Source organism: Salminus brasiliensis, chromosome 2, assembly GCF_030463535.1.
Source record: "Salminus brasiliensis chromosome 2, fSalBra1.hap2, whole genome shotgun sequence".
Taxonomy (NCBI): domain Eukaryota; kingdom Metazoa; phylum Chordata; class Actinopteri; order Characiformes; family Bryconidae; genus Salminus; species Salminus brasiliensis.
In genome coordinates this window covers 16607299-16631986 of record NC_132879.1, presented here as the reverse complement: position 1 = coordinate 16631986, position 24688 = coordinate 16607299, and the positions used below count along the sequence as shown (strand labels likewise).

Genomic DNA, 24688 nt, shown 5'->3' with positions numbered 1-24688 from the left:
AGACATTTTGTACAATCAGACATTTTAGGATCCATTTTAGAAAGACTTTGTATTGTTCATCTTTTAAAACCTCTGGGATAGTCAAATTAATAATATAATCAATTGTAACAGTCCCAGGTATATATGTGATTCTATAGCTGTAGGATTGTGTTGGTGTGTGTATATGAGGGTATATTTAGATTTTTCCAGGTTTAACACCTGACAGGTGTCATCTGCAATGCCCTCTGTTTCTACACCCTTTCCTTTCTGTTTTCTCTCTTTCTCTCTATTTTGAGAAGGAGGATGTTTTTTGTGAGGAGAAAGAAGGAAAAGGAGGCAGCATGATTCATGGCCTTCAGTTAAATGTCATAAACAGAGCTAAGGACATCATTATAAATTTCATAAAACTCTGCTCCAACAAAATCCACCTAAACCCCCATTAAAAGGAAATAGGTTAACAACATCTAAATAATGCATGTTACATCAGAGTGCAGAGTGTGTTAGACCCTTTCTGTTTATCCAGCAGGGAGGCAGTGTGTGTGTGTGTGTCTGGGGATTTGTAAAGTGCTTTAATGTTATTGTTTAATCCAGTTACAGCAACTGCAGTATTATGAGGGAAGAGCATCTCTCAGGGCACAAAGACCATAAATGAATTGCCCTTCTGATGAATACACACTATTTTACATGCATACTGGGTCACAGCAGTACACTGATGTCAGCGTTAAAGACTTATTTAATATCTGATACATGCAGATGAAAAATGCAGAGATTAAAAATGCAATGATGGACTCATAATGATGAATTTATTCTCTGGTTTATTTTAGCATATATTTATTTCCAGTTATCCTTTTTGCTCTTATTTACTGTTACTTGTTTTGGCAGAAGTGCAAATTCATAATTATTAAAAATAACCATGTCTCTTTGTCTCTCGCTCTCCTGTAGAAAGTTGATGTCGGTATTGAAGAAGTATCTGGATGTGTCCAGCCGTGGTGAGGCCTGCGAGCCCATTCTGCGGACCCTGAAGGCCCTCGAGTACATTTTCAAATTCATCGTCCGCTCCCGCATGCTCTACTCCCAGTGAGTCTTTGTTTGTGGGACATTTGTTGTGTATGCACTGGATGTGTTTTTGTGGTTACAGGGCATAATTAAAAGTCGGGCTCTAGCTTGGGTATTTAGCAGCAAAAAGTTTTACCAAACCCTGTGTGTAGTAGTTGACTCTTGCTGCTTTATGTCCTGCTGAGAAAAGCCTTTCTGGGAATCTGACTCCCATTAGAGTGCCACAGTCTGTTACTTCAACATTATATCTTCATTTAATGAGCTGAGACCTAAAGCTTAAGTTCAGCAGAAAATGTAGACAATTTTCATACTTTAATTTTGCATGGGAGGCAAATGTACCTAACTACATTTACATTTAAGCCATTTAGCAGACGCTTTTATTCAGACTGACTTACAGCAGTGCTTTGCAGTCCAGCCAGACAATATCCCTAGCTAGTTTAAATAGACTAGGGTGCAAAGATATCTCTCAGCTTAAATACTTCCAAATACAGAAGTCAGTATGGAGACCTGATGTAGAGTACTTAACAACTGAGGTGCAACAAAACGGTTGCTTCACTCTTTTGTTCTGTTGTCGTTTGATTCTAGGCCGGAACTAATAAGCAATAGAAACGTACATACAATTATCCAGTTAGCATTGTGCAAATCGAATGCTACATTTTTCATTATTTTATTTGGCCAGATTATCACACGTTGTTGTAGGTATGGTATTGGCACAGACTTGTTGACAAATACATCTACTAGTCAGTGCTGTAGGCAGAATTTCACTGGTCAGAAAAAAGTCAGAAAATAAGTGAGGTATTTAACATGAGAAAATCCAGAAAGTGTCTAATAAGTGGTTTCTATGCTAAACACATAAAGCCCATTAAACAGAAAGTACTGTATTGCTGTAGAGATGGCGACAGCCAGCCCATAGTCAGTTGCAAGTGTTGTAAAACTGTGCTAAAATATTATTAGCTTATTAGGTACACTATACTAATAGTAGGTCCAGCCTCTTTTTACTCTTAAAACAGCCCTTAGTTAACCCCGGGTTAGATTCCACAAGATGTTGGAAACTTTGAGATTCTGGCCCATGTTTACATGATTGTGTCATGCAATTCTGGCTGTTTTTCCTGGAGCATGAATCTTTCATTCTACCTCATTCCAAGGATGTTCTTTTGGATTTAGATCTGGAGACTGGGAGGGCCATTGAAGAACACTGAACTTACTGTCAAGTTCATGAATCCAGTGTTAGACGACTTTTGCTTTGTGACATGGTGCATCATCATGCTTGAAGTAGCTATTAAATGAGGGGTAAGCTGTGGCCATGAAGGGATACACGTGCTGTGTTCAAAAGGTTCTAAGGCTAGCTGAATACACCAGAAATTCCACCTCCGACTGTAGCACCTGCCTCTAGCACCTAAGAGTGTGCTACTAACAACTAATGAGGTTTGTTCTGGTTCCTGAGGGCTCTGTTATGTTTAACACAGCAGCTTTTAGCTGCTGTGTTACACAGAGGTCAATGGAAACACAGATGCCACTGTGTGTGTGCTGCAGCCTTGTATCTGACTAGTACGGAGTGGCACAACTTTGAAGAAGCTGACTCTAGCGTTAATATGCCTAATAAGCATTGATGACTCCACAACAGCTAAATGAATGGTGGTGAAGTGTGTGTGTGTGTGTCTATGTCTGACTGTGTGTGTGCAGTGCTGGCGGGCATTAATGATAAAGCGAGCGTCTGAATTAGAGTTTGTGATAGACAGAACTGACAAACGACAGAAAGCAAAGATGAATTGATTGTCTGGCTCGGCGCGCAGCAGCATATGATAACTAGAAAGACTTTTAATTAGAGAGTGTGATGTGATGAAGATAGATTGCTGGGCAGGAATCCAGGAGCACTGCAGAGGGTTACTTCTTCCTTTTCTTTCTTTATTTCATACTCTCTATCTCCCTCTCTTTGCTTCTCCCATCAATTCTGGACTCTTGGTGCAAGCTTTATTGGCCTGACAAGTAATAGTGCACTGGTTTTCCAAACTTGCTTTGTAAAGAACGTAGGTAGTGTAAAAAAGAAAAAAATCTTCAAGTAAGTTAAACTCAAAACAACACATTCCACTATTAACTTTTAATGTGGAACACAATGAAATGACATTTCAAATACTTTGTTTTAAATTTTGACAAGTATATATATATAAGATATTTTAGTTTTAATTGATATTTTATATTAGCAGGGAAGTTTATTTTTGAATAAGGTTTATTTATTGTCTTCATTGTTAGTTAGCAAATGCATAAAACAACCTCAAGCTAAATTTAAACATTGATAACTACATAAGTTATTTGTTAATTGAGATTCATATTTAGATTCATAATCTAATAATGAAGCATTTCCTTCAGTAATCAATAGATTATTTGACCATCAAAATAATCAAATAATTCATCAATTATTGAATGGATAAAGCCTCTGCACCCAGTGAAAAATGTGGAAGCATTTTTTCAGACTGATGATAACACAACGTCACAGAGAAAGCTAACAGCTAGTTATGCCTGTATAGCATCATGCTGAGAACAAGGGAGCATTCAACCCACTCAGAGAGCGAGGCTGTGGATGGCTGTAGTATCACTGGGGATCGAACCTTAAATCTCACGATAATGGGCCCAGTGCTTAGACGGTTGTGCAACTCAGGGGCCCTTTCAGTATTTTTTTCCCTTTGCCAGCTTTGACTCACCACTCAAAATCATCACACCTACAATCCACAATTGGCCACTACTATCACAAGGGTAAGAGAGGGACGATCAAGGAATAGATTTTGCAATTGGAGCACAGTCAAGCAACTGCTTTATCCTGTAACTGCAGGTGTTTCCAAGGTCAAACTAAGAAAAAACTGCACCTACTGCTTACAGAGGCATTTAAAAGCACAAACACATACAGTATCTCCACAGTTCTTCATTGAAAAGCACTGCCAGTAGAATGGGATGTGCTGGAGGGGCTTCACATGAGCCTAAGGTCACTATGCCAAATGCCAAACCCCGGCTACAAGGGATTGTCAGAGAATTGGGCAGAGAAGCTGTGGAATGGTGTGGAACAGTTGTTAACGATGGGAACGGGAGGGTTACCTCACAACACACAGTGCATCACATACTCTGCAGCCCAGTATGAGTACAAGCATCTCTGTTATTTATGCCACCCCTTGTGCCATTGTGCCATTGGAGCGAGATAATCACTCAAAATAACTATTGTAGCGAAATAATCACTGTAATTTACTTCAGTTCATGGTTTTAATCGGTGTAAATATCTTCTTCAGTTATGAATCTCTGGTGCTTCACACTCTTTCCTGGCTCTTTCTTTCTCTTTCTATTTCTTTTTGTGTCCTGACATACTCTCTGTATCTCTCCAGATCTGTGTCTTTTGTAATAACCCTCACCCATCTGTTGGCCATATTAGAGAGGTCAAAGGGTTCTGGCTGACAGCCCTGCAGTTTGTAAAGTGGAAGAGACCTTTTAATGCGTTTTCATTTCATACGGGCATCCCGGATTAACACCCTGCTGCTGCAGTATATTTGTCTGTGTGTGTGTGTGTGTGTGTGTGTGTGTGTGTGTGTGTGTGTGTGTGTCTGCTCTATCCCCCTAACCTCAAGCCTTAAGGGTGGGTGTCCTGCTGTGTTTGATGCTATTTGTGTTTATTGTATAGGCTATGGATTTGACGTGTGAATAGAGGTGTTACAGGTTGACAATGATAAAATAGTTAACGCTATCATGGTGTCATGACACCACAGTATTAAACAACCATTTAACAACATACAATGCAGTTCATGTGACTTATTATTTATTAAAACGAAAAGTTTTCATGACAATGTTTTATTCTAGGAGTCTATGTGGAAATTTTATAGATATCATCTAGCTTTAAACAAAAAAATCTGTATGAAATAAGAAATCTATATGGAAATACTATAAGCTACCAACACATACTCACTAGAAGCACATTATTTGTAAATAGGCCTATTTACACCAAGTATGTTTTTTTTATACTAACATAATATATAATAACAAACCTTCACACAAACTCCATAGCTCTCATAAATGTCCACTCTTTCGTTTTCTCTGCTCCCTGTCTGCTTTTGCTTTCTTTAACTGCCCTTCTCCACATAAGTGCTTATTAGCAAGGGAAGCTAAAGTTTGCAGTTATTTGTGGACATGAACATACTGGATGCACCTAGACAAACATTCATAAACGGTTACATGAAGTCACTGTTAGACTTGTAGACTCTTAAATAGGCCTTAAGACTGAAAAGAGATTTTTCAGACACCAGTGCAGGGCATATAGATAGTACAACAGAAAATAATACCTTGATGAGAAACTAAAGCTGTGGTCGCTTTTTGACATTTGCAGTTTGCATCAGCTTTTAAAAATGAGTGTGACTGAGGCTTCACCGGATGCCTGGTCACCAAAAAGTGACCTCACAGACTTTGTATGTAGTCTCTCTTGCTCGCTGGTTTATTTAAGCCAGTGAGAGAGAACCTATCATGCTAGCATTTCCTCTGTGTTGGGTCTTTAGTCCTGGCCCACCTGGCCTTCAGAGGTCAGTGCAGCCAGATCAGTCCCCTGTCAAAGTTCAGCAATGTTGAACTCACTGCAAGTTTTCACACCCCAATTTTTTGCTGCTCAGGGTGAATCAGGGTGAATCACATTGGAATAGATGTCATTTCAGAAGCTGTAAAATGTAGCCTTTGTTTGTGTGACTGTAAAATTGCTGGCTAAATGGATAAAACATTTTTACAGGGTAGCCAATTCTATTCTGTCCTTAGCTTGATTCTCCACTTTCTTCTCACATTGCTCATTCTCCGATATAGCAAGTGGAACAGCATTTTCAATTGACTGGATCTACACTGAGTAACATCACAATATTAACTTGAAAATGCTTTATTTTGCTCATACTTGAAAGTGTTGGCCTTGCAACTTTGTGATATATTACATCTGCCCAAAAGCAATTGCTGCTTTTGTTTAGATTTATTTTACTCAGTTATCTCCTCACTTACTCAGTCATGACCAATTTTGGCTTCTCTTTAAATCTTCACAGTAGTTCAGCAACAACCAATCAGCGACTATAAAGGTAGGTAAAAAAACCCATCATTAGATAATATCAATTTGAATAGACAGGAATAGACATTCATTGACTTAATTTAATGACTTAACGTAGCTTTCATATGAAGTGTTTAGTCCAGGTATCTTGCTTGTTCCAAAGTCCATACAACATGGGTGCATGATCTTGTGGTAATTGCACCCCAGACATATCCTTTTCCTAATACTGCTTCAAAGTAATATTAGGCTACGCACACAGTATGTTAAAAAGAAGACACATAGATTACTACACGCCAGCTACTTTAAGGTGCCCCCACTGCAGACACAGGCGTCAGTTGTGCACACACAGCTTGTATAATCTCCATAGAAAGCACTGCCAAATTCCTCTCTCTGAGGACATTAAAGAATCTTGTCTAGAACAGGGGTGAGCAACAGGGGTTGGAGTCCAGCACAGTTTGTAGATTTCCCTGTGCTAACAGATCTAATAAACCTGCAATTAACAGGTGAGTTGAATCAGGTCTGTTTGAGCAGGAGTAGCACAAAACTGTACAGAAATCTGTCCCTCCAGGATCAGAATTGTCCACCCCTGACCTAGAAAGAGATGCTCTGGAGCAACTGCACATAAGCATCACTATGTCCAATGCCAATCATCAGCTCCCCCTAGCAAAGGGCTGTGGATCAGAGAACTCCGTTCACCGCAGATCGCTTAAAGGACTTGAAGTGCTCCAACAGGTCCAGTGTAAAACCTTCTAAGACGAGTAGAGACTGTTGCTAGGAATGTCTGAAGTTGAAAACAGGTGGGGAAAAAACAAGCCCACTGTAGTTGTAAAAGGTAGAGCAAGCAAACCTGGATGAACCAGTCTACTAAATGTTGCTAAAACAGTGTGTGCTCTGAGATATGAGGCTTTATCTTCTAAATGTGTGTGATTTAAGCCTCAGTTATCTGGAACATGGCCTGTGCTGTGGTGTAGATTAGCTTGCTGGCTAACATATCTATACCTGAGTCCAAGCACATCAGAGCCTGTCTGTTAATCCCAACACCACTCGCTCGACTTTGCTCCCTCAGACAGACTTGGTTGAGCTAGCTGAGCAAAAACTAACTTAGCGAGTGGGCTACAGTCTTTTCAACAGCAGTTAAATAAGCTTTCATTCAGATCAGACTTTCTGTAATGAGCAGATTGTTATCTTGCTAAGTGAGCTGAGGTTAACCAGCTTCTCTCTCCTGATTTAGAGCAGTTTAACATTTTAACATAAAAAAAACAAAACAAAAACATTGTGCAAGGATGGTTACTTAGTCTGTGTCCCTATAAGCCAACAGGCTTGGCTTTAAAATAGCACAGGATGAGATTGTATGGAAGACATGTAAACATAGAACCATCTGCGCTACCAGTGCAACCCCTGGTAATACTCTATAGCACCAAAACATTTTGAGACAGAATGATGGTAGGAAAAAAGTGAATACCGCCCAATGATGCCTGTAATACCCAATGACGCCCATATTATACTGAAGCGTAAGTGGTTCCAATTATGTCTTGGCTGACTGACTGCATTTGGTGAAACCAAAGGAATCTCTATGATTAGATTAGATGTATTAATTAGATTTTTCACCAAACTGGTCCTTACTAATTCAATTTAATAAGTAAATAATAATGTGGTCATTTTAGCTTTGTCTGTATGCATGCATTTTCCACAATAAAACATGTGATTCAAACAATCACCATCTGGCTGTGAGCTTAGTGGAATGTCTCACAGTTTCAAAGGTGACTTTTTGCAGGCTTTCTGGCAGGAAGTCTCTTCAGTGTAATCGCTCCTCTGTTATGAGACTCTTCTCGGTCTGTTAAATGGGAGCGCTCTCTGGTAGAATTACAGTCATGCGTGGATGAGTGTGCACTGCTGCCTGCCTGCCTACGTCTGCACTGTGATTCTTCAGTTGTGTCTGTCTTATTCTCACATTTAAGGGAAGGGAAACACCTCAATCCCTGGATTTTGCATAACTTCCTCCAGTCTGTAGTTACCTTCTGTATTTTTGTAGGTATTTTGACATTAAGGCCAGGCGAACTGTCACACCCTATGTGTTTATTTTTATGTGCTTATTTATGTGTATGGGAGTTTACGAGTGTGTGTGGAGTGAGACATGGTAACATTGTGTCTTAGAGACACACTAAGCGAAAATAGGTTCTATACAATACAAAGAAAGGACTATAAAATTATCTACGAATAGATTTTTTTTCCCACTAATTCCTTTAAAAAATGCAAGGAACCATTTAAGCATTCAAAGGGTTTTTGTTTATAGAATCATTGCCTTTAGTAAAGAAATTTTTTTAACAGTGTAGAGGAGTGATAAATAGGAGTAGTATCACAATATAACCCCAATTGCACTGCATTTGCATTCAAGATCAATCGAGAGAGAGGAGTATGTGTCTGTGTGTGTGTGTGTGTGAAATCTAAATCTAAATCTAAAATTGTAAAAGACGGATATGCTGCACCTCTTTAACTCTTTGTTAAACCTTTAATAGGTTCTTCATGCATATATCTTATTTTTAAACAATTATGGAATTTTTGTTATGGAACCAAAATTGGTTCTTCTATGAAAAACGTCTTCTAAAAAAACCCTTCAATATTAAGAGTGTATCTAAAACATCTGTATTCTATTTGTACAAAGGACAACATTGTGATGTACGTTATCATGATAACAATAACATATCGTCCTCTTGCCACCCCTAGAGTGTGTGGGGATTAAGTCATGGAAATCTTTTACAACTGCCGTTGTTTCAAAACAAGTTACAGAAACCCATCATAGAAAAGGAAGAAACCTTGAGAGGAACCATCAAGACTCAAGGAGGGGGCCATTCTCCTCTGGCCAGGACTATTTATAAACTATTGAGTCACTTTACCACATAGGTCTGTCATTATGCCCAAGTGCACTGATATAGTCATAGTAGAGATGATAAGAATAATGAAAGTAATGATGATGGGTAATGGGGGAAATAGTAATAATGATAAAAGCAAATAGTCTGTGATGGAGGAACGGCAACTAGGGCAGATAACAGTAGCTGGTGGGCAGCTGGTCTGCCGTGGGTAGCATAAGAGCCTGACTCGCATGCCAAGGGCGAGACTGTGAGGGCTTTTATGTTTTACAATCAGTACAAAATTTAGCTGGTAGCCAGTGCAGTTTCATTAGAACTGGACTGATATGGAAAAATGATCTATTTTTAGGACCATGTCTGCAGTATTTTAAACTAGTTTACTGAAGTTCCTGCTGGAAAACCTGACAATAGTCTAGCCTTGAAGTAATACATGCATAACTCATTTTTCTGCATCATGCATGGATAGGGCATTTCTTAGCTTGGTGATGCTTTGAAGATTTAGAAAAGCTACTCTAATATACTCAAATTATAAACCCGAAACAATTATAATGCCAAGAGTTGTGCTGCTGAATCAGGAGTAACAGAGAAATCAGCCAGATTTAACATTAAGTCTGATCATTTCTTTCTTTTGGCTTTTGAACTGTTTAGAAAGAGGAAGTCATGTAACATCCAGAATGTTATGTCTTTTACACAGTCCTCGATTTTCTAAGTTTATCATCAGGTTTAGCTTAACAATGGAAGTTAATGGTTGCTTAAAACTCTTACCTAGTGGCAACTTGTGTAATGTAAATAATAACGGTCCTAAAATAGAGCCTTGTGGAATTCCATATCTCCGTATTGTATAATTTAAGGATCCATCATTTATCTTTACAAACTGTCAGTGTTCAGTTATAGATAACTGAAGATGTTCTGCAAGGAAGAGTGTTTCAGTGTTCTAATGGTCTGCTCAGACAGCCCTCAAAAACTGAATTTATTGTACGATTAAGAATCTCCAGGAGGTTGCACCCGGACAAATAAAAAAGTCGTAAATACAGGTGCTGAATTCCGGGAGGTTGAATGTTACGTGACTTACGAGTTGTAATGGGTCCCTGGTTGCAAGTTGTAATATATCACTATATCCTCAGAGTAGTGAGTGATGTCATGGGTTTGTCTGGGGTGAAAATGAACATGATGCATTTAACAGGTGCCACCGAGCAACAAACAACTGGTAGTTATGATTCAGTGATGTGAACATTTCTGGCTTTAGGAATCTGAGCACACCAAGACACTCTTGTTTCGACTCTGCAGTAATTACCACAGTGCTGTGTGAGTGAATTTAATCAGGTATGAAAGAGCTGAGGAAAGACAGAAAACACTGCATGCTCCAGTTGGACTGAATATCATTACAGTTGAGCTTGACTGAAGGACAAAGGGAATAGAGGAGATGAGCTGGTGAGGAAGAAAGACAAATGGCATCAGAAATAGAAGCGAGATAGTGAAGAGAAAGAGTGGATGCTGGGACGGATAGGAAAGAGAGTATTAGAGAGAGCACTTTTAAGAGAGACAGAAAATAGTAAAGAGCAGCGAGATGTCCTGGGTGCAGTGTCTTAAAGCAGACAGCTTTGATTGAAGCGCTAGTCAGGCGGGGATACTCAGTGCAGCGAGTGACGAGATTACACTGTTTTACACTCCACATACAAGTGCAGCAAGAGACTACTGGCTGTGTGTGTATGTGTGTGCATTTTATTGTGGCCTACTTTTCAGGGTGAACGATACATCATTTGGGTGTCAATTTCTCAGTATGAGCATCCGTGACATTATTACCAGAAGGGGCAATGAAATAAATGTTAATGATTGTATCTCTCTGTGTCTCTCTTTTCTCTCTCTCTCTCTAGGCTATATGAGGGAAAGGAGCAGGCAGAGTTTGAGGACTCCCTGAAGGGCCTGTTTGAGTCCATCAACAACCTGATGAAGAGTGATTACACCACCACTCTGTTGCAGCAGGTGTGTTTGTGTGTGTGTAGAAGATCAAGAGAGACCACGTATGCCCATGCCTTTATGTGCGACTTGTCTTTCTTGGGGAACAGTTTGAGTGTTAATAACTGAAGCACCTGTGCTTAGCCAGTTGTGTCATCTCATCATAGCATGTTCTGGATTGGCTCCTTGGCTCACTGCTTAATTAGTCTAAGCAGTCTAAGAGAAGTGAAAGCGTCCCAGCGGCTGAAAGCACCCAGCTTTGACAGCTTAGCTCAGCTACTGTGAAAGCCAGCTTAACAAAGCTTAATACAGAGCCAACTAAAGACTGTGTGTGTATCTGTTTTTGTGTGTGTGTGTAGGTAGCAGCTCTAAAGTACCTGCCCGCCGTGCTGCAGGATATTGAAACTGTTTTTGATGCAAAGCTGCTCAGGTAAGTCAGACACACTTATGGAAATAGACATTGGAACATGAATACTTTGGTATGAAAATGGATGGTTATCATACTGTGTACATTTGCTTAATATCGGGATTGAAAAAAAATGCTGCCACTGTTGGGCCCTTGAGCAAGGCCCTTCAGGGCACTGCAGCAATGGCTGCCACCGCTTCGGGCTTGTGTGCTTGATGTCACTGTGTTTTTGATCACTAGTGTGTATGTGTGTTCACTTCACAGATGGGTTAAAGGCAGAGGCCAAATTCCATCCGTGTCCAACACTTGTCTTGTCAATGTATTGTAATAATAATAGGAACAACAAGACGAACAAGACCAACAAGAAGAAAATTGTGAAATACTGTGTACTGTGATGTCGTAAACCCATAATATTTTCTAAGATGGTTATCATACAGTGAAAATCTCATACCATTGCAATCCTAAAACCAGCTGGTATTATGACAGGAATGAGGCAGGCGGTCCAGATTTATTAAGTAAACATTACAAACAGAACATAGTGTGAACACAGAGCTAATGGAAGCAGAAGCATTAAATACACAAATAAATGCAGAAAGAAATTTTGCAAGAGAAAATCACACAGCAAACACAAGACCTAGGTGATAATGACCGGAAATGTTGGACCAGGCAGTAGATTAAACAGAACAAGTAGAGGTTGGAGGTAGAACTAGAAGACAAAACAGCACCAGAAGGTGAAACCTAACTGGGAATGATGTGTCACATATTTAAGTTGCTTGGATTTATTGATTTTCACAGTTGATCTTAATTTATGAAATGTGATCATTGGGAATGGACAATCAAATCTTACAATTCACAGTCATGAGTGACATCCACATCTACCAGTAAAGCACAGTTTAAATAAGAATTACTTGACTGTCTATTCCCATTCTTGCTAATCCAAAACATATATTTTATATCAGCAGCATCAGTATGTATATTATGTGCCTAAAAAAACATTTTTAAAAAACAGCGCCACAGGCCAGACCTTTTCAATGTCTGTATGAGACACTGTTCAGTGGCCTGTTAATGCACCCATCTCCAACTGTTTTGCCAACATAACATAACATACATGGAGAATCAGTTCTGTGTATTGCTGTGGCCCAAAATGTGTTGTGCTGCCCAAAAGCTTCATGATAACTAAATGCCTTCAAATTACGACAATCATTTCACTTAAAGGAGAAGAATATGGACACAAATTAGCAGTGCTACAGGTATTTAAACACTATAAATATGTGAGTAAAAAAACTGAGTAACAGATTTCAAATAATCTATATTACATTAATCTTACTCATTACATTAATCACTAGAGAGCTCAGTAAAGTAATGTTTGGGTGAACCTCCTTCAGAGAAAGATATGTAATACGGGTCATCTACAGCTAACACTGATAGTGACTGAAAAACTCATGGGAGCTCATTATATCAAATAAACTTGACTATTCTCACAGCACCTAATTGTTATGAGCCAAAATCTAGATTTTATTATTTAACTATCAAGAAGCTAAGTGTTTCAGTGGGCAGCACCATATATAATGGTAAATTCTAACACCATTTGGACCTCCAGACATGAAAGTTTAATGTCCGCTCTGGCCACTGTTATACCAAGAGTTTGTTTGAATATGTTAGATGACAAGTTTTAATGTAAAAGAGTTTTTGGAGGCCTGCTTTGCGTCCTGGACCAGAAAATGAAAGACAGATCCAACGGGAAAAAAAACAAAAACGTTCCAGTGTTGTTGTTTTCATCTTCTTAACCACTGTTGTGTTTGTTGAATCTTGACAAATGCCCCTATTAAACTACAGGGGCTGCTAAGTTAATTGCCATATAAAATAAAATCAGCCAGTATTACAACCTATCAGAATTTTTAACTGCTTATAATTACGATCAGTGACAAAAGATTAATAACAGCACCTAAAATTGCTTTTGTAGACATGTGGTAAACATACACAACCTCCAAGCTTGGCAGATGCTGAGAACTAAGAAATAGTGAATGTGATTTTTTTTTATAAAACTGCAGGCTTCTCTCTTGTCCTACTGTGGGCATTTTAGAATGGGTCTTATCGGAGACACAATCTTGGTTACTTTCCTTAGTGAATGCAGTATGAATGCTAATTTCTATGGCGATGAGAGGTTGCAGCCTGCATTACGGAGAGAAAATTGCTTCTTTTGTAACTTTATTCAAATCCGTTTAAAAAAAAATGACAAAAGGCTGCAACACATTTTGCAGCCAAACTTTTATTTAGGAACTTTAATCCAAGTTTAATAAAAAGTATAAAACAGTAGAATGGGAATAATGTGAAATGTAGATATATATTGAAATGAATGCCAAATTATGGAATACTAGCTAAGTACATTAACAGTGAAGTCACAACAGTTAAGCTCATTTAAATGAGATGAAGGGACTGTCAGGGATGTTTTCCTTCCCCCTAAGCTGTCAGAGACCCTCTGGGTTGAACAGATAGGCACACAGTGATGTATTTCGTACAAGTTTTAAAGATCAGTGTCAGAGGAGAGTGAAGATCATGTTTGAAATGAATTTTAGATGATGATTCTCTGATTCAGATAACTTCCTTTAAATCAAACACAGTCACATGGTATGGACCTTCTGTGGATTTCTTTCTTTTTTTAAACATGCTTACTGCCGTTGGTGTCTCAAGTGCACTGGGAGCTTCAGCTACCAAGCATTGTATGATATAGAGATACCACAATACCAATTCTACGATTCTCAGTACCAATTTTGATATCACAATAAACTGAACCAATTAAATAAACGTATTGCAACTTGAACACTTCATTGAAAAAAGTATTTTTTTCCAGCAACAAGAGTAGGATGGAGCTTTTGATAAAAAATACACAACTGTTATTTAAAACAAAACAATATAAAAAGAGATAAAAGAGATGAAATACAGAGATGCAGCACAACCTGAGTGCAATACATACATTTTAAATGATTTATTTATATCCATTTATAAATATTGAATTTTTCACCCACTGGTTGTTTTGAGATGAAAGATATAAGGTTGTGCAGGGCTAGTATAGTTATGTTACCTGACATTTGTTTGTTTACCAAAAACCTTTCTCTGTGTAAATTTCAAGTCACGTTATCTACTGTAGTACTGTCAAAATGCTGAGTGCCGCGTTGTGGCAAGCTGAGGAATTGAAAAGTTTTAGGAGTTATGAAGCGTCTGTGAGCATCTGGTGTGCTTGCCTCTATTATATTATTATATTATATTATATAATGTTTGGATGTAGTTTACATTACATTGCAAATGTTCTAACTTATTGTTAGCTAGTTTAATGTACATTTCTCTTTTCTCTCCTCTCCCTGTCTTGGTTTCACTTTCTGAATGTTTCATTTCAAATGAAAAGCCCTTTGCACTGCTTCTCTAATTGCGATTTCATAACATTTCATACAGTTCTGAAGCAGCGGAGGCAGGAATTTGGCAGCGGTGGTCTGCCAATGCAAAATATATGTTGGGGAAACACTGGTGGTACCCAGCCTATGACTACACTACACATGTATCACTGTCTCATATATCTACAACTGCTGACTTTTGGTATCAACTTAGCACTCAAGTATCAGTTCCTGTGACATCACTAGATGTGTGTGTCACAAATTGAACAGTAACCATACTTTTGTTAATAAAATAAAAGGCTTTTGGATGAGGTGCTCAGAAAATCTTTTACAGAGCAGTGACTTTCACTCATAGGCTGTAAGGCTGTTAACCATTAGACTCATAATCCAGACTTCTTCAGAGAGTCTGGTGCATTGTGTCATTCAACATGGCCAAGAACCATCTGCTATAATAGGAAAGTGCCATTTAGCTGGCATGCTTTCTGAACAACCAAAGACCACTGCTGGTGATTAAGTAGGATTTAGCCTAATAATAATAAACAGAGGTTTCCAGATGGATGATGATAACTGGTGGCATAGTTTTGGAGAGTTGTGGCCATGTGGTTGTTTTGCAGCACTGTGCTACAAAAGTGTGATACAAGTTCATTGATTGTAATTGTCCAAAATGAGGACCACAAACACTCTCCCCAAGGGCCTGTATTAGCATTATATGTTCATTCAGAGGACATGCTGGAGTGTCTTGAGAATTAACAAGTGGTAATGAAGTGGCAATTAACAAGAGAAAAGATTGAAAAGTTGTTTGGCTCTTGGCATCGGACAACACATGCATACAAACAGCTGCTTACCTACCTGTTCTACGCACATACACACATATCCCTTTTGCAAAAGTGGTGCGTATCCAAAATCCCTCACTTTTCAGACGACTCTAATAAGGTAATGTTATTTTAATTAGTGTAGCTGTACTCTAATTAAAGGTGTGTTTGCCCAGCAATATGTCAGGACGGAGGATGTGGCCCGATTGCTAATGTGCTGCATTTTGGTAGCTGCTATTGCTCTGTTTTTTAATGAGCCGGCCTTTGTTATTGCACCAGCTGAGGTTCAGAGCAGATGCTAGTTGTCCGGATTTGGAACGATAGCACAGACCGTCTATACATCTATGGCTATGCCGTGGCATGCAAAACTCTTAGGTAGCCCATGTAATGTTGTTTTTTTTTTTTTACTGTGAATAGTTAGAATAGAGAAACTGATTTCCAAACAGCACAGACTTAAATGATAATGTATAGTCTTTTTACCATTTTAAGCAAGATCAGTGCATTATCTTATATTATACCACAGTTAGTTCTGATCCTGCAATGTGATTGGCTGAGAGAGATTCTAGGAATGCCAGTGTTGCACGATAATGGCACTCTGACTGAAGCTCTTTAAATATTACTTCACCACATACACATGTAAGATAGCAACCACACCAGCTTTTACTGAATTATTCAAAAGAACTCAAAATGAATTAGAATGAGTTTGTCAAATCTGTTGGTTTTGAATTTTTTTTTTGCATTTTAAATTTGGAAGATAAAGCTAGCCTGACCAGCCTGATGCTTCCAATGGGATTTTACATCACAGAATGTTGATAAACAAGCTGATTTTAATGTCTTCTATATCTTAAAATCTAACAATTAACAGCAATAACAGAACTGTGGTATAATCACATAAATACACTCAAAGTTCATAAGAGGAGATAAGATAAGATAATCCTTTGTTAGTCCCACAGTGGGGAAATTCTCAGTGTCACAGCAGAAAAGGGATATCAAAACACTCAGATGCAAAAACGTAGATAAATTACCACTATATAAACAAAATAAATAATAGAAGTAAAAAGCAATAACAATATTATTTACAGGTAATTGCAAATGACTTAATTGCACATGGGGGGGGGGGGGGGGTATTCCATACTATAACACTGTATTCGTAGTCACGACTCTGCAGACGGCATAGTACACTAGTGCCAATATCTCATGTTATAGCACTCCCTCTTGTAAATTCTTGCTCAATTGTACAAAGAAAGGGCATTTAATGCAATCGTAGGATTACTAGAAAGGCAAATCTAAACCCCATTAGACTGCAAAAGATTTGGCAGGCTGTATTTGCAGTGCACTGCACTACTGTCCTACTGCTCCACACATTTGGCTGCAGAATTCCATGAAAGGAACACCTCCTTAACTACCTAATGAGGTGCGAGCTGAAGGTTTTGCCATGACCCTTCTCTTTCAGTCTGAGCCATTGACACCAAGTACACATTCAGATCCAACTCTTGACCAGTACAGAGCATCTCGTTGTCCATGTCATGTCGTAGTGCCAGTTTTCAGTGTTTCACAGAAAAGCTCTTCTCAACCCTCTTCCCGCACGCTCTCTTCTCCCTCTTCAAAGCATTAAGCAGGGCTGAGCTCCGGTACTGTAATTTGATGGAAATGTAAATCATTTCTAATACAGTGTTCATGAAAGCCATTTAATTAATTGATGTGATAAACCACACTGACAGACAGCTACACATCCGCCCCCCTGCTATTCTAATATTCCATTCACTTTTTTTTTTTTTTGGCACGTTTATTTGATTTGAAATGGCATGTCGACCACCCCTTGTTTTGCCATTTTTTATTATCATGCACATTTCTAAAACTTCCTGCTGTTTTATAGCATTTCAATTTGTTACACAGATTAGTGGATTATGCCTCAATGCTTTATTATAGTGTAACGTACTGTTATAATCAACATTTTTTCAAAGCATACTATTGCATGGGTGCCTAGCCTTGTTCAAATAGCAAATATAATTGTCACCAGTGAGGAAGCTAAATCAGCCATGTATTTTCACAGTTGGTATATTTTATTTAAAAAGTTTAATAGCTAAACTGCATGATTATGTTTCTTATTTTCCAACAATTTCCCTTTCCTTATCTATCTTTTTAATATTTTTAGCTAACAAGTAATGGAAGCGTACATCCCACCAACTAAAATACTGTCCATAGCTAAAACCAGTAACATCAACCCAAATTTTGTCTGTGCTTGTCTATTTAGTGGCATTGCTGTTGACAAAGATCTAATTGGTCTACATAAACCTCCAGTATTATTTGCTGTGTTGTCCTCCAGTGCAAAACTAATGAGGCAAACATCAGCTAACTGGCCTATTTCCATGATATCAGTGCTGAAATCTTACAAATTATATTTTTCCACACTGTTGGCACCCCCATCTCCTTAGTCTAGATGGTAATGTGGTTCTCAGTCTGTTTACTGAAGGCAACTCCAGATTTAAACATCTTCACCAGTTGTGATCACTGTCCTCTCTCTCTCTCTCTCTCTCTCTCTCTCTCTCTCTCTCTCTCTCTCTCTCTAGTAAGTTGCTGTATGATTTCTACACCTGTATTCCTCCGGACAAACTGCAGAAGCATAAGGTGGCCTCCATGACTGAAATCGTCAGCAGCCGTCTCTTCCAGAGAAAGGGTGAGCAGCTGCACATATCCATCCATCTATCTAATCAACATTCATCAGCATTTTTTCTGCCCTGGCTCTCCTCATTTTCTCTCCTCTCCTTTCTCCTTTCACCCTCATCTTGTCTGACCCCATTATCCTCCCTTTTCCCTTGATCCTTTTTTCCATCTTACCTCTCATCATTATCTTGCCCCATTTTGTTGTGCTCCGTTCAATTTCCCTTTTTTTTTTAACTTGCTATCTTTCTTTCATCATGCTTTCATTGCGTTATCTCTCTTCCTCTCCTCTCAGCACTGCATCATTATGCTTCAGTAAACAGTGTCCTCTGGCCTGGTCCTGTCCAATAGTTTGATAAGTAGATGCTAATACATGATGAATGGAGTATTTTGTGGGTTTTAATAAAGAGGGTGATGACTCTGTTTGTGAGGAATCATCTGCAGATTGATAATAACCTCACTGGCTCACAGGCTCACTGGCTCACTGGCTCCGAGGGTTTGTTTCCGTGTGTACATTGGTGTGCATTTCTGCTTCACACTCTCACACGTTTGAGGCTCATGGAGAAAAAGATGCGTCTCTGCAGGTGCTAGCTTAGCAAACGAATTGACCAAGCTGCAATGCTTTGAGAAGCTCTTTAATGAAGCTAAAGTGGATTAAGGAGACATTTACCAGCCAAAGCAGGTGAATGAAGTTCAAGAGAATCATTTCTCAACATATACAGTACCCGTTCGGATGGCTCTGACAGATATTGTTCATCATTTTAAAAGCATTTAGCTTATTAGCATATTTTATGTATTTATGAAGATAATATATTTAACACCTAGTCCCCCTGTATGAAAAAGGAATAGCTGTCATAGCTGGTTACACCTCCCTATAATAATTGCAACACAACCCTTTCTGTAGGAATGTTAGTCCACTCTTTCTTGCAGCTGCTTTAAATCAAGAGACTTTTTTTATAGACCAAAGATGAGCGTGCCGGTCATTTTATTAGTGTCTTAATTGTGTCTAAATCATTCCAATAGTTAACATTGTAGTTAACAGATGGCCTGATACTCTATTAAAGAGTTATCTAATACAGAGCAGAATTCATTCTTCCCACAGTGGTAGCAAGATGTCCAGGTCTGGGTGCAACAAGGCATTCCCAAACCATCACACAACCACCACCATGCTTCACAGTTAGTTATTTTAAAAAGCAGGTTTTCGCCAGAAATAATGAGGCCCATGTAACACATTAATCCTGATTAAGATTTTTCATAATTTTGATATTTCATGGTTATCATTATTATTTTAAGATGTGGAATGGAACAGAAATAAGAAAACCCTCCTATGAGTAGTTGTGTTGAAACTTTTAATTGGAACTGCATGTTCAGGTAAATGATGGGTGATATATTCAAAGACTGTGTGCCATTGGCCCAGTAGAAGAAAATCCTGAAGCTGTTCAGCTCAGCAGCCTGTTTCCATGTATTTGCGATTGATCGAGTGTTCAGCAGTTTTCTTTTTTGAGCCGCTTCAGATGGCCCAAACTTTTTCTGACAAGTCAGTATTTTTTTGCCACAACTCAACTCACACCCTTCCTCATGCAGCCACTCACCTCATACGTTTTTTTTATTGATTGATTGATTTAATTTTTTAAGTGAGTGCTTGGCGATGTGACGGTACATGATACATACTGTTTAAAATTCATCATACAGCTCATGTTTCTTACATACTGTAACACTGCAGTTTACAAGAAAAGGTGCTTAGCACTGCATTATTTTAAACACATCACAGTCAGGCTGAACGCTTTGCCCTAACGTGTTGCTAGTGAAAGTAGGCTAGCATCCGAGGTTACACACATGCTCACTGCACAAGGGCCGCGAGGCTGTTTTCACGGTCATGCAGATTTAAAATAATCCCACCGCTACTGTCGGCCGACTCACAATTACGAGATTAGAGGAGAAGTCGTTAACCAGCATTAAGTTACTCTCAGTAAGGTACTCACATTGAGAGAGCCTTGACTGCCCAGTACCGGCTGTTTTAGGATTTGTTCTTCCCTGGACCACTGTCAGTAGGTACTTCACAGCCTTGACTGCCCAGTACCCTGTTGCCAGTTTGTGCTTTGTCTCTCCCTGGACCACTGTCAGTAAGTACTCACCACTGCTGACCAGGAGCACCCCATAAGCCTGGCTGTTTTAAAGACATTACACCTGGATCGTCTGGCCATAATGATTCAGGCCTTGTCAGAGACACTGAGGATGCTGACCCATTTCTTCTGCATTTATTTTTTAAATAAACCATTTGAGAATCTTTTTTTTTTTTGTTATTGTCCCTCACTTTCTCCTCCGCTGTGATTTCCTGCTCTGACTTATTTCTTTTTGATCATTTTCTCTTCTTTGTTGCCCCCAAACCCCACCTCCCCCACACACCTGTCCATTTCATTTATCCTCTTTCATTTCCCAGTCTTTAGCCATTTCCTTCTTTCTTCCTTTCCTCGTTACAGGTGTTTTTTTCATCCTCTGCTTTCTCTTCCTTTTCCTCTCCTTCTAATTCCCTCTCTCTGTGATGAGTTTCCAGATTGTCACCATTTACCGCTCCTGTGGCTGTCTCTTCTTGTTCCTTCTTCTATCTCTGTCAAGTCCTCTTCTTTGCCACTTTCTCTCTCTCAATCCGATCTGAGGCCCTTAATTCAGAGACTCGTCAAATTCTGATCTGATCTTTGTGTTTATCTGGATAATACAGCTACGTTGTTTTCAATACATAGTTTATAAAATGTGACCTTCTGGGCTGAACTCGTTTGTTTGGTAGCCAGCATTTTTAAAATAATCATTTAATAGACTGGTCTCCCTGATCATTCAGCTATCAGTTACTTGCAGTGAAATCACTTCATGTTTGATGTTTCATGTTAGATGTGTTCAGTGTGTGATACTGGTACACACACTGAACTGATGTTTTTTTATTATAGTGCTGCAAATGCACTATAATTTTGCTTTTCTGTAAAGTGCATGTATTAGCCTCCTGCTCTTGCTTTGGAACATGCTGTTCAGGGCTGGTTAAAAGCAATGGAAGACGTGCTGTACTCTGCTGCTGAAACAAGGAGATTATACGATGGTTTTGTTTGTAACCATACAACCAGTCATGGCAGGAATGTATGTCTCCATATAGTTTGAGCAGTCGTGGGCAGAAACTGCTGAAAATACCCCCCTGATTCTGATCCACTGGATTGTATCAGGACATCTTTATCTGTTTATACTACATGGGACAAAATGTTTATTTATTGGCAAATGTGATTCTTTATATTAAATAGTTATTTTCAAATATTTTTAAATCTTGAGTCACTCGACGTTACATTTTACAGTAATACTCATGATGTTTTATTTGAGATTTTTTAGTCATTTTTGGAATTTTAGATTAGCCAATTATCCAATCCACTCCAATATATATATATATATATATATATATATATATATATATATATATATATATATTGGCACATTAAGGCAGAAAACCTGTATAGTTATAATAGAAGCCCAGGTGTTCCCAAACAATTCATATGAGATGAATTAAGATGGCAACACTCTGTTCTTTTCTGAGAACACTTCTGTCCTGAGGGTGAAACAGGTGGGGATTGCTAATCTTCCACAGTTTTTCTTCATGTGTGAGCTCCCAGCACTGTTTCTGATTCATTTATCTCGTACTAAATGACGCATGCACCGCAACACCACCAGCATGCACCATATGGGACTCATGCATTACATGTTATATATTTATAAACCAGGCTCTTTGCCTTCTGGTGATTGGCCCAAGGCCATCTTCACATGCCAACATTCTAGACCCTTGCTCGTGGCTCCCTCTGCAGCTGTCTGTTTGCTCATTTATTTATTCATGCACTCGTTTATTTATTTTTGAATTACTGTCTCCCCTGCGAGCAGCATTGACAGGCATTTTAATTGAAATTTGTCCAGCACGTTGGTCTGTTTTTGCCGAGTGTCGTCTGTTAGACGAGCGAGACGGGCAAGGGACATTTATAACCTGTAATAGCCCAGTCAGCCTATCAACACTAACCAATGCACATTTAATCCCTTATGAGTCCTACCAGAGAGGGTGGAAGGGGGTGGTGAAGGATGTGATAGTTGAGTTTGAATGAGTGTTGGAGGCTGAATAAATAGGAATATTTGTGCATTGTGATTATCACTGGAAGGTGATACAAGTGCTACACATTTATTTTGTTGTATTTTCATTAGCAGTGTGAATGATTGTACAGTGATATATATGCTGCTCAAAAAGGCATTAGTAATAGTGATCCCATACGCTTATGGTATTATGAATGTGCATACATCCCTGCATTTCATCTTCATCACACGTGAATACTCACTATCACACATCCTCATACAAATGACAGGTCGTTATCTGATTTAATTTCCACTCCCAGTGAAATTGGATTCATGAATATAATATGGGGCCAATTAGCTTGAATTATTCCACTGTCACATGCTAATATCTGACAGACTGAAATCATTAAAGCATTAAAAAGAAATTACACACGTTGTGTTATTGAGCGAGGAGAGAGTTTCAATTTCAGAACAAACTGAGGGAATCGGTTATACCGTATATTTCTGCCAGCTTGGCTAAAAACGTATATTTTTGAATAATAGCAACATTGGAATCTGGTCAAATATTTATTGAATGCATGAAGAAGCTTAATTTTAGTGGCTGGTGTAAACTCGGCACACACGTGTGGATTCATTATAATGACCTTTTAGATTTCACTCTTTAAAGTAAAAGTACTTCAGATCTTAGAAGAACCAGTGTTGGTTCCATAAAGGACCATATATGTAAAGAGATGTGTGAGTGTGAAGACACTTACAACTCACTCACAAAGTGGTTCTTCTATGGTATTGCTCCAAGAACCATTTGAAGCACATTCAAGGTCCCCAGCTCTACCAGACCAGCTCATCAACAAGTGTGATGAGGGGAGAGAGCCCCATATTCCCACTTGAAGCGAGCTCAGACAATTGTGCTCTCCCAGACCCTGGCCACTGATGGCAACGCGGCATGGCTCAGGATTCTAACCCCTGGGCCATAGTGGTAGTGCGTTGTGGGACTGCTGAACCACTCTGAGCCCCCAAGAGTGAACATATCCCAAACTATTTTCCCTTTATATGTTGGTTCATGGACTTTTTTGTTTAATGTATTCTTAAAAAGTTAGTCCAAAGCCAACAGCTTGCCAGTCCCTGAGGCATTTCTAGTGCATGTAGAGGGCTGCAAATTAACGTTTATGTATGCTTTCTTCGGTCTATGCAAAAGCCTAGGAAAATGGATCTTGCGCAAAGAAATATATATTGCTTTTAGGTGGAAATGGCCTCCGGTTGTGCTTAATTTATTCTAGTGAAAAAAAATAGTAAATAAAAAAAAAAAAAAAAGCGAAAAGCAAAAAGCACACACATCTGACTCCTGGCAGTAAATTTCAGCTCCAATAATACAGTAATAAAACTTTTTTGGTACTTTATTTGTCATTATGTATATATTAGAGTTTACTTCTGTTGTTGAAAGTTAGTGTTTTTGTGTGTATGTGTGTGTGTTAGATGGAGTATTCCCTATTCTGTGTCCCTTGTGGAATAGAGACCAAATTTCCTTGGTGATGCAGTGTGACCCAGATGATAAACGTAACTCTTAGGGCGGGCGGGGGGAGGGGGGGGGGCAGGCAGATGTTAATGAGAAACAGTAAAATAAAACCTACATTACATAACCTCACTAATACCTAACACACACACAAACACAGACTCCTACTCACCCTATCTCTTCCTGACACATTAAAATGATGAATAGACCGGAAACACACACATACACACACACAGATGCCTCTCATCGGACTAATTCATATGCAGTAAAAGTGAATTAAAGTTTCTATCTCCAACCCTAATGTGGCCGTTGTTATGGTTACTGTTGCCGAGGGCTGGTCTGACTGTGTTCATCCTGCTGGGCTAAAAGCATTAAAAAACCACGCAGGGCATTTTCACTTTTGTGTGTGTGAGTGTGTGTGTGTGTGTGTGTTTTTTTTTTTTGCTCAGTCTGGCACCATCTGTCTATTAGTCTGTGACTGCGCGTTTTTATCTAAGCTTTTGGCTGCAAATGGTAAACGCTGCGTCTTTGTGCGTGCATCTCTTTGTGATGTAGGACTTGCAGTGGGTTTTGAGAGCGAGTGAGAAAAGAGCTTATTCACTGGAGGTTCTGCGGTAGCTGATATGATTCTAACAGTTATGAGCAACAAATGTTTTTGGTTTTGTTGTTTGGGTTCACAAAGAAACCACAGTTTCTTGACTTGATTTCTGTCAAATGTATACACACTGTGTATATATATACATAAACACACACACACACACACACATATATATATATATATATATATATATATATATATATATATATATATATATATATATATATATATCAATTAGACATTCATGATGTATTGACCAATAGAAATACTTCTATATGAAATATGAACAATATATTTTTACATTGACTTGCATTG

The 24688-nt window shown here is 38.8% G+C and overlaps 1 protein-coding gene across 1 annotated transcript in view; it reads left to right on the top strand.

Annotated features, from left to right (window-relative positions):
• The window catches only part of dock2-like (dedicator of cytokinesis protein 2), a 134686-nt gene that overhangs the window by 21906 nt on the left and 88092 nt on the right, over positions 1–24688 (top strand). The window contains exons 21-24 of the mRNA XM_072668653.1: positions 922–1056; positions 10827–10935; positions 11268–11338; positions 18086–18192. Coding sequence (XP_072524754.1) covers positions 922–1056; positions 10827–10935; positions 11268–11338; positions 18086–18192 — 422 coding nt within the window. The remainder of the gene's footprint in view (positions 1–921; positions 1057–10826; positions 10936–11267; positions 11339–18085; positions 18193–24688) is intronic.